This window comes from Limulus polyphemus, unplaced genomic scaffold (assembly GCF_000517525.1).
Source record: "Limulus polyphemus unplaced genomic scaffold, Limulus_polyphemus-2.1.2 Scaffold2256, whole genome shotgun sequence".
In the NCBI taxonomy this organism is placed as follows: domain Eukaryota; kingdom Metazoa; phylum Arthropoda; class Merostomata; order Xiphosura; family Limulidae; genus Limulus; species Limulus polyphemus.
This window is the reverse complement of record NW_013667866.1, coordinates 185,901-197,188: the sequence shown is the minus strand read 5'-3', so window position 1 is coordinate 197,188 and position 11,288 is coordinate 185,901. Positions and strand designations below refer to the sequence as shown.

The 11,288-nt window shown below is 30.6% G+C and overlaps 1 protein-coding gene across 1 annotated transcript in view; it reads right to left on the bottom strand.

Annotated features, from left to right (window-relative positions):
* LOC106466429 overlaps positions 1-11,021 on the bottom strand; it is a 14,579-nt gene extending 3,558 nt beyond the window's left edge. Inside the window, exons 1-5 of the mRNA XM_013926715.2 lie at positions 10,859-11,021; positions 7,880-8,565; positions 7,202-7,369; positions 3,440-3,537; positions 2,168-2,338 (exon numbers count right to left, since the gene is read on the bottom strand). Of these exons, the coding sequence (XP_013782169.2) occupies positions 2,168-2,338; positions 3,440-3,537; positions 7,202-7,369; positions 7,880-8,565; positions 10,859-10,965 (1,230 nt within the window). The 5' untranslated portion in view covers positions 10,966-11,021. The remainder of the gene's footprint in view (positions 1-2,167; positions 2,339-3,439; positions 3,538-7,201; positions 7,370-7,879; positions 8,566-10,858) is intronic.
* Between the last annotated feature and the right edge of the window lie 267 nt (positions 11,022-11,288).

The following is an 11,288-nucleotide window of genomic DNA, read 5'->3' as shown; positions in this document are numbered from 1 at the left end:
TTGGTTACATGCATATAGATATATGGATAAGATACATATATACACGTTACATCCATTATAGAAAGATGTGAAAAGAATAAGACTGGAAATTACAAATATAACCAAAACAACATCTTAAAAGATATCCTACAAAAAATTAAAAGGTATGTACTTTTTTCTATTTCCTAATTTTAATTATTTCATTGCATTGTATGTTGATGATAATAGCTGGAGTTAGTGATATGAAATGAAAAATAAAATATAAACAATTACCTTAGAAATATTTTTGTTATTCATTTAAGAGGTTCTAGAGGTTATACAAATGAAATATGAAAACTATAATATGAAGAAAAATATTTTTATACTTAAAATGAAAATCACCTTGCAATCAAACTATTTAAATACGTTTGAGTGCAGATAACTACTATAGATAAATAAAATTTTTATTGAAAAAACGTAATTAGAATTATGTCATTCTTTGTGTACAAAATACTTAAAACTTTAACAAAACCTTATGAGGTTTTGTGAGGAATGTACAGAGTTACAGTATTTATGTTGCATAAATGTCCTATAGTGGAGAGGATGGTATTCAGGTCTGTCTGTGCTTAAAGGGTTAATGGTACTACCGTATTAAATAATGCACCTAAGAACACAGGATAATAACATGTAAAAAGGTGACAACATCCTGTAGCTATCAAAATTTTTCTGGCTTTCTAACTATGCAATAAATGCCTTTAAATATTCAGCTACACTTGTCAATGTGTTTCACAAGGGAACAATGTCTGAACCAGAAACAAAATAGACAATTTTCTGTACAGAAAACAATGTAATATAACACATTACTTGATAGATTAAAACTTTGGCTTTCTATTGGTTATAAATAATATAGTATTAAACATGAGAAAGGAGTGCTGGCAAATTGTAAAAGAGAGGATGTGACAGGTGGTTGTGGCAAGCTTATGGCTCCATAAACAAATATGATTAAAGGCTGTAAAAATTATGCTTTGCCTGAATACTAACTATATTATAATGAGTAATTCATACTAAATTCTGTACATTAACAGAGAGGTGGTAAAAATTAGAGAGGAGGGAAACATTGAGAGCAAATGTCACAATTCTCTTACTAGGGGAGATTGAGGATTGTTCTAAACATTTCCTTATAAAATTAAGAACTTAAAGCTTATATAACATTGAAATTTCATTTATTAACTATGTTTTGATGCCAAGTTTATTTGTATTTTCAGATACCATGATAATAAAGCACTTTAATTAAATTTAGTATACAGTCCATATTCTAATATACTCCTTAACATCAAATACCTTTAGTATACAGTTCATATTCTAACATACTCCTTAACATCAAGTACCTTTAGTATACAGTTCATATTCTAACATACTCCTTAACATCAAATGTCTTTAGTATACAGTTCATATTCTAACATACTCCTTAAAATCAAATGTCTTTAGCATACAGTTCATATTCTAACATTCTCCTTATCATCAAATACATTTGGTATACAGTTCATATTCTAACATACTCCTTAACATCAAATGTCTTTAGTATACAGTTCATATTCTAACATACTCCTTAACATCAAGTACCTCTGGTACGCAGTTCTTAAGCACCTTTAGTATGTTGTTCACATGCCTATGTACGAGTGTTCATATGTTACACCATGAAAAAATAAAATTCTGCATGAGTGATAGGTTTTAGAAGAAACAAAAATGTTGGTAAGATTAATACAGCTAAAATTTTACTGAATATATACGAAAGAATACAAAACAAAAATCTCCCCTTATATAAGTTACATATTATACATAATTAAAAGATTGTCAGTCTAAACTAAACTTAGAAAATTAATAAGTATATTAAAGATATAATGAAGCATCTGCAATACAATATCATTCAACATAATAATAATGACCTTAAAACAGATTTCTAATATAGTATTGTACATCACAGAATAAACAGGATACATACAACTTAAATACACAATAACTTTATAAAAGATTTTACTGTTGTACTGTGATTCACAAAATTAGCTTGATAAAAAATTATCATAGTAATATCTGTTAGAGAACCAATAAAAAATTATTAACTGTATTACTTTACATTCTATTAATTTTATTACAGATCATCACATCATTTATTGATAACATTCTTGCTAGAACAGTGTCAGATTCTCACCGCTTCAATGTGGCACTGCATGCTGTATGGTGTTTCAAAATCTCTAAAGCAGTATTTGCACTGTGTTAGGTCACTCAAGTCAGGGCTTCGTTGTCGGGTGTTCTCAATGTGGCCACTGATGTGCTTCATGGCTTTTATATTGTTGTCTAACATTTTTTTGCAAATATGGCACTACAAAAGTTGTGAAAATTAGTGTAACATATATATCTGATGGCGAGGAACTCACTTTTTAGAAAATAAAAGTTTTAAGACAGCTTGACTGGGTAACGAAAAAAAGACTCTACTATAAATGTCCGATGTTTATACCCCCAGGATGACAATCTTGTTGAAACGTCATACATTTATAATAAAGTTTATTTTTTCATTACCCAGTCAAGCCATCTCCAAAATTTATATATATATATATCTTTATAAACTTTCATATCAATAAAATATGCCAATAACATAAGAAAGAAAAAAATACTATATTATAAACATTAGAGAATATTTATACAGTACAAAGGTATTTTCTAACTTATTTCATGTTTTACTTTTAACTAATTTTACTAATATGAATCTTACATTATTCTAATGCACTTTATGCATTTCACCTTACCCTTCTTTTGTACCTATTTCTCAGTACATGTACATCTCACACATTGGTGTATCCCATTCCATTATCTACATATATATCTATATATATTTATGCTGTGTTTAAATCTATAGATTATAATTTGAATTGTAGATATGATAACAGTAGACAATGAATCATTGGGAACAAGAAAACAAGGGCATTAATAAAGTTTTCTTCTAGATTTTGTGGTTATGACTTTTTAAATATTTTCTGACATTATTCTGTCTGATGGAGTATACATTATGTTATTTACTAATTAATTTACACTGTTACATTCAGCTGTTGGATGTTTAGTCACACTTTTTTGATTATTTTGACTGGTGGAGTATATGTTTACTTGAATGAATAGCTAGATTTGACTGGTGGAGTGAGTACAAAGATTTATATAAACAGAGTGGTATTACACAAGAATATACATGTATATATATATATATATATATATTGAAACCTGGTTTTTAGCACTGTAAGTCTGCAGACATACTGCTGAGTCACTGAGCTATGTTAGAAGTATTACTGAGATTTACATAAATGAAAAACTAAACTATCCATTGAATGAATTAGATTATAATCATGCAATTTAAAAATAATGGCAGTAACATAATCAAGTGTATTCTCGCAAGATGATAAACAACACACTCTGATCTGAATATGACACGCACCTTGAACTGGGTGCTGACCTTCGATTCTTTAGCTATAACTTCAACATTCCCTTCTTTCTTTGCATAGTAATATTCAACAAGAGCGACTGAAACTGTTTCTGAAATAAAACATTTCACACAAGTAAGAAATGGGTTTTTAAACTAATAATAAATATAAATGAAACCTCAGTAATATTACATGGATCCATTATATTAGAAAAATGAAAAAAAAAAATTCCAACAAATATCTGAGAAAATATGCTAAAGCTGATAGTTCAGGATGTAACACATTAAGAATTTATATTTTACATTATTAAAATGATTTCAAACATTTAATATTGAAAGCCTTTTCTTGTTAACCCTTTCCACACGGGTCAACGACCATGCCATCGCGTTTGTTGACTCAATTTCTAAATTTTATTGAAATACTATTTTAGGAATTTATGTTAATAAGTTTGGTATCAAACTGTAGATTATAATTCAGATTTTAATATCATACATTATTTAATTTCTTAATTTAAAAGTAAATATTAAAAAAAACACCTAAACATTGATTTTTGTGTGTCACATGGTATGTTCAATGCAGCACTGGTTCAAATTAGATGTTTGTGATGTTAAAATACAAAGTCTATAGTTTCGTACAAATTAGGAACTCAAATTAACGATATTAACAAGCTAGAATATAAAAACCTCCTATCTTCTCTATTTGTTGAGATATTGCTCACGTACACAATCAAACACAGTGGCCCTTCTCACCTCTTTCCATTTTTGGAAATGCTCTCTTATATACACTTACTTCTGTCTATGATATGTGAATAACCAATTAAAAGCTCAGAATGTCCCCTAGTGGCTTTCTCAGCCATTTTCAAGTATTATGACGTCAACTCGTTCTTTCGATACAAATCTTCAAGCAAGATAAATTATAGTGGAATTCTATAATATCAATATAATAATTTATTATTTTTTGGTTATTTCAAATGTATATCTATACAACCTAAAAAAAGTATTTCATTTCACATCCACCATAAGGCTTAGCAACCTACAACAAGCAGCAAATGAGTACAAAGGTCATAACTAGAAGAGATAATTGTTTGCTATACTTCTGTGTCATGATATAAAAAACTGTTTGGTTTAAATATTAGTAATTAATTTATATTTGTGAGTGAATATTTTATTATTTTTAAGTTTTGTTATAATAAGAGCTAAAAGCAGACAGACAGTATTAGACAGATAAAAGCAAAGAGAATATAGAAATGGTGTATTTAAGTGTTTTACACTCACAAAAAAGAAACCTATTATTCTATAATCTATAGGTATTTGAAGAACTTGTAGCATTCCACCATAATTTAATTCTTCGTATTGTTAGCCAACACTAGGCAGCTGGTACATAATTGAATAGAGTTGTTTAAACATTTGTTTGTCTGTGAGCCAGACTAGTTTTGGAGAATTCAACTCCTCATCATTGACCCTGGACATTACCACCAATGAAACTTCAGACCAAACCAAGCCTTTATAGTAGTGAGGTATCGAAAATCGAAATGTTACCAATTTAAGCGGATGCTATTTGGTTCAATTCAGCAGCAACATTCAACCGCATGATGAGGAAGATGCTGCACGACACCACCAACATCGAGCTCTATGTGGATCACATTCTGATACACACTGCAAGACGGGAAAACCACCTGAAGAGACTTAGACAACTATTCCAGTGAGTGAGGGCAGCAGGCGTCACCATCAGGCCATCGAAGTGTACATTGGATATTCTGTGCTGGAGTTTGTTGGACATAAAGTGGGTGACCAACAGATAGCCATGAAAAAGTAAAAGGTAACCCACATACAAGATACACCAGCTCCAATGACCAAGCAGCAAGTCAGATTCTTCCCAGGGTTAGCTGGTCACTATAGGAAAATCATCACAAATTATGCTGAAATTACTGCACCATTGACTGACCTGACCAAGAAAAGCTTACCCAACAAGGTGAAGTGGGAACAACCACACCAGGTGGCATTCCAGAAATTAAAGAACATGTTGGGAAGCTCACCAATTCTTAGAATGCCAGACTTCAACAAACCATTTATTTTTCAGGCTGATGCTTCACACATTGGAATTGGAGCAGTACTCTTACAGGAACGTGAAAATGGACTGTTTCCAATAACATATATAAGTAAAAAACTGTTGAATAGTGAAAAGAACTACTCAGTGATTGAACGAGTGTCTGGCTATTATATTCGCCATTTGGAAATTCCAGAACTACCTATAAGGGTAGAAGATCATCATTCAGACAGACCATCAATCACTTGCATACATTCAGAGGTGCAAGATCGACAATGCGAGGATCATGAGGTGGGCATTGTATCTTCAGAACTACAGGTTCCGCATTGAGGCAATCAAAGGTACTGCAAATGTTGGAGCAGACTTTGTGTTTGAACTAAGAACAGACTTTATATATAGTAAAAAAATATATTGTAAATATTTTATCTTGAATAGGGGTTTGTGTCATGATATAAAAGGCTGTTTGGTTTAAATATTAGTGATTAATTTATATTTGTGAGTGAATATTTTATTATTTTTAAGTTTTGTTATAATAAGAGTTAAAAGTAGACAGATGGTATTAGACAGATAATAGCAAAGAGAATATAGTTGGTGTGAAGTTAAGTAACGTAAAAGTGATAGGCCTAATGACTGATATAGGCCCAACGTTTGATATATATATAGAGTGAAACTTACAGTGGAAAAGGAAATAAGAAAAAATAAGTTTATTCCATCAAAGCGAAGTATACTAAACGTGACATTTAGATAGTTTGTTTAACTATTATACGTGATGTACATTTTTTGAGGGGTGGTTAATAAAAGTGTTCCAAAATGTGACATTAATTTCTTGACAACCTAATACATTAACAGATTAGTCACAAAGTTTTTGTATAATTTTGTAAGAATAAGCATTGTCCAGTATAAACATTAAAAGATTAGTTTTTTTTAAATAAAAATACTGCATCCCGTATAAACATTACTAAAATTGCTACAAGCCTCTTTATTCAAAATTTAAGAAACACCTATATGTATAACAAACTGAATGTCCATCACATGACAGGAAATAATGAATTTCTTCTCTAAACTATAGCTACATAATTGTTTTACGAACATGTTTTCTAAAAATAAATTATACTCTAGTAACAATATATATATATATATATATATATATATAATGACTATCCTATTTCTAGTATTTCATAAAAACAACATTTTTTTATGTATATCCAGTCATTTCCTTTAAGTACAGCTTGATAGGCATTTTGACTTCTATATTTTTCTAAGTTATGTTGAAATTTTCTTCTTTATAAATCCTTATAGATTGAATCATGCAAAATACTGATTCTCAAAGACATATTTCTATATAGTCAACTGTATGACCCTGAAAGTTATTAATTGTAATGGTAAAGGCAGGGAATTTTATTATGAATTTCAGGGTCTTCTCTTTGGACTGTCTTCCTTAATATTTATGTGACAGATGGACAGCTTTTCATCTTTATATAGTAGATATACATACTAAATTTGTCACACTTTTTTTTTTCAATTCAGATATCTGTAATACACTGCTGGATTTGTCATAAACCTTTTTTTTTGTACTGATGCACAGTACACTTGAAGATTTTAAATGTTTTATCCACTATTTACTTTCTCAAATATCATAATGCAGTTACTGCCTTTTTAGAGTTATTACACTACTTAATACAATTCTTTTAGTTTCAAAAATGTAGCTGTAGGATGTATTATCATATTACCTGATTTTGCTTTCTTCTGAGGAGGTGCATTAAGAACTACACTTTCTGCAGGCCGCTTTATTTGTCCTCTGACATCTCGCTGGTATTTTAAGTCATTTTTTTGACCAATCATAGTGATGACCTTTTCAGGAAGCTGCTTTTGTTGATGAGGAAAACCTATTGAAGAAGCTAAGACACAAACAGTAGCTTTTTAATTTATCCAAACAATAACTTATAAATGTTTTAATACCAATAAAAAATACTGTTTTTAATATTAGAAAGCTAAAAACACAAGAATCACAGTCTACTTTGATATTTATTATACTGATATCTGGCAAATCTGAATTAACTCTGTTAATTTACTACATAAAGATATGTAAATAAATTCATTTGGCTAGGGTTACATCTGATACTTCTATTCTTTTCTAAACCTCAAATTCAAAATAAAATAGTGTTTGACCTGTCTTTTTTATTTAATAATATTTGAGTGTGCATGTTAATTTAATTTAATAACTCTTTATCTGTAAGAAATTCTGGGATACCAGTATTTAAATGAAATCTACTTGTGTTAAATGGACTGAAGAGATTCACAAGCACATTCCTTCACAGTAAGCACTATGATTACTTACATAGTACTTACACATGTTAATTAAAAAAACACTACTAACAATAATGTTTGAAGTAAATGGATGAACTCACTTTTTCTTCCACTTTGCTCACCAATGTCATCAATAATATTCCAAAAGGCATTACTTGGAGTGGTTCCAAATCTTTCTCTCCACTGAATTTCATCTAGATATCCTTGCACAGTGTCAAGTTTCAGCTGGGCAACAATGAATTGTCCAAACATGTCACTAAGCTGAACCTGGAGATAGTTTTTGATTTTTGATACACCCAGTTCACCTTCTGGTGGAGAAGTAACTCCAGGAGCTAAAAGAAATTTGTGTCCACTCCTAGTAATTTCTTTCATCTTCACTTCTGAGGACACAATCACAGAGTTGGGTAAAAGCCATGGTTCCAAACTTTTGACACATACAGACGTGGACCAACCCATTGATGATGAAATGGCCTTCATACGGACTCTGCCACTACCACGATCATATGCACCAAGTATGCTAAATCTCCCCATGTAAGCAAAAGAAACTTCAACCATTGTACCAGGCCCTCCTAGTTTTTTTGATTTGAGTACCAGAGCTCTAGCACAAACTTCCTGAAGTGTTCTCCAAACTGACCTTGCCATATACACATCTATACCAACTTCACTCAGTATGCCTTTCACATCAGACTGTACAGCCCAGTGATAAGTCAATTTCAACAATTTACACAGGGGTATTCCAAACCGCCCAAAAACATTTGGTCGAGTTATCTGAGACTTTCTGCCACAGCTGTAAATAACACAAAAAATAAAATTTCACTTAAGTAAAAGCAAACACAACTTCATCCTAGATGTAGTTAGGTCCTGCAAAAACTTCCTGTAAAGCATGTATAATCTTAAAAATTGAGCAATATTCCTTAAAATAAACATTGTTTTTAATAATCAGTCTAGAATAAGTTTAGGGTCAAACATATTCCATCAGTATAAAGTCACAATACAGCACAATCTAATGTAAGTCATGTTAATGTCTGGTAGTAAGTTACTTTCACATTATATTTATCATTAAGAACAGCACAGTCTAATGTTTCTGAAATCCAAAAGATTATTTTATCTCACACTTATTGAAATGTGGATCATTTGAATGTCTAGTTTTCTCACAATCTGTTTAACGTATAAAAATAAGAATATAAATATCAAACCTGTTTGTCTTAGTGTACAGTATAATTGATAGACTGGCAGTATGATTATTGAAACTGTGTGTGTGTAGATATTAAAGCAATAGAAAACTGAAAATTTTCAGAATGACCCCACAGATATGTTATCAAGTTGTAATTTTGATTTATTATTAGGTTTAATGTATCCTAAACAGAACAACCAGCTGAAAAAATTAAAACACTTATTGCTGAAAAAAATGTTGTGGAGAAAGTCATAACCAATAAGAAGTCTGATAATTAACTTTATATATAATAAAAGTCTCTAATAATTATTTTATAAACAAATTAAAAATTTATATATTCAAAATGCAGCTATTGTGACATATGAATGGTATCATTAAAACACAAATCTACTCAGACATTTTCAGTTTAACCACACCAATAAAACATTTATTGGAAAATACTACAAGGTAGAGAAAATTATGGGTAAAAGCAGCTCAAGAGAGGAATATTAAGATTCACGGAAATTTGTTTCTAGTTCTGAACTTAATATATACATATCAGCATTTGTCAGTTGTTGTATACAAGTCAACTTGCACACAGGAGATTGTACTTGTTTGGAAACTTTAACTGACTTTACATTGTTTACATAAGAACTGTGTTTTAAACTGCTACTTCAAGTCTCCATCATGATGAAGGTTTACATAACTGTTCAAAATATCAACAACACTGGAAATTTTAATGGACTACATCTGTTAAGAACCATGTTTCAAACTGCCAGACCAGTTTTTGATAAAGACTTTCTTAACAGTTCAAAATGTCACCTTCAACTGAAACAGCATTGGACAGGAAGTTCTAATGGGCTACAAAGTGACTATGAACTCGATCCAATTAGGTACACAAAAACATGTTAAATAATGGCTATCCAATTGATTTTCTAACAAAGAATATACACAATTTCCTAAACAACAGATTCCAACCACTAACCAACGTGCACACTGTCCCCAAGTTCCCCTCATTATCTTGCTTCCTTTTATGGGTTCACAATCCTTACAAATAAAAAAAACAACTTTTCTTTTTAATAAAAACTTCTACTCCTCAGACTAACTTACAAGCCCAGATTCCTCATTAAAAACATATTCCAATACAAAGATCAACTACCTAAACTTCTACGTACATGGCTCGTGTATAAGTAAACATGTAGTGACAGTAAGGTCACATACATTGGCAAAACAAAAGGCTTCTTGAAAACCTACTCTGTGAACATTTAGGAGTATCTAACAGAACCAACTGTCCACTACGTAAACCCAGCCACTGAACCTTTGTCCACATGCTGAAACCATGGGTCACAATATTTTATTAAATGATTTCTCTGTCATTACTACAGGATCTTCAGATCTTGAACTCTATATTAAAGAAAGTTTACTCATAGCTAAAGACCACCCTACTCTTAACAACTTATAAACCTCTTTAGATTTAAAATTATTCTAGTTTACACACTTAAAATTCAACTGTTACACAATATATCTATAATCTTTTCTTTTGTTGTTTTATTCTTTAACTTACCACTTTATTTAACTAAATTAACTAGTGATTAACGATACTATAGTTTTAGTTAATAAAATATCTTTGTAACGCTATTTTCAGACTTCACTGAAGATGGAATAAATATATTCCAAAACATTCGAAAATTCTAAATAAATTTTGTGTATCGTCAACCATCTTCACCTTCATTACTAGACTTCGTTTTCTCCTTCATGAATCCAGTCCAACATACAATTATTATATGTCTATATCAGAACATTAAATATTTATGAATTTGAAAATGTTAGTAAAAAGAAACTTTACATGTCAGAAGTTATCTCAATAGAGAGAGGATATAAATAAAAACAAGTATAACAGTTTCATCCTTATAACTAATCTTATCACCTTTCACTGGTACATTTCCACATATACCGATCTTCACTATCTGGATCCGACACAAGTTCAATTGCACTTTTTGAACAAACTAAACACACTGAGGTTTTTGGCAACATTTTCAACTTGTTTAACCACAGTACTGGCTCTTGAAAACATTTCTCTTCCAACAGGGTTCTCCCTGGAGAGTAGAGATAAATAAAACTGAAGCTTTATCTCTGTATAGTAGAGACATATATAACTGAAACTTTCTCTCTGGACAGTAGACTTGTAAACATATATTTATTTCAAGCTTTATACCTGGACAGTAGAGATAAATAAAACTGAAGCTTTATCTCTGTATAGTAGAGACATATATAACTGAAACTTTCTCTCTGGACAGTAGACTTGTAAACATATATTTATTTCAAGCTTTATACCTGGACAGTAGAGATAAATAAAA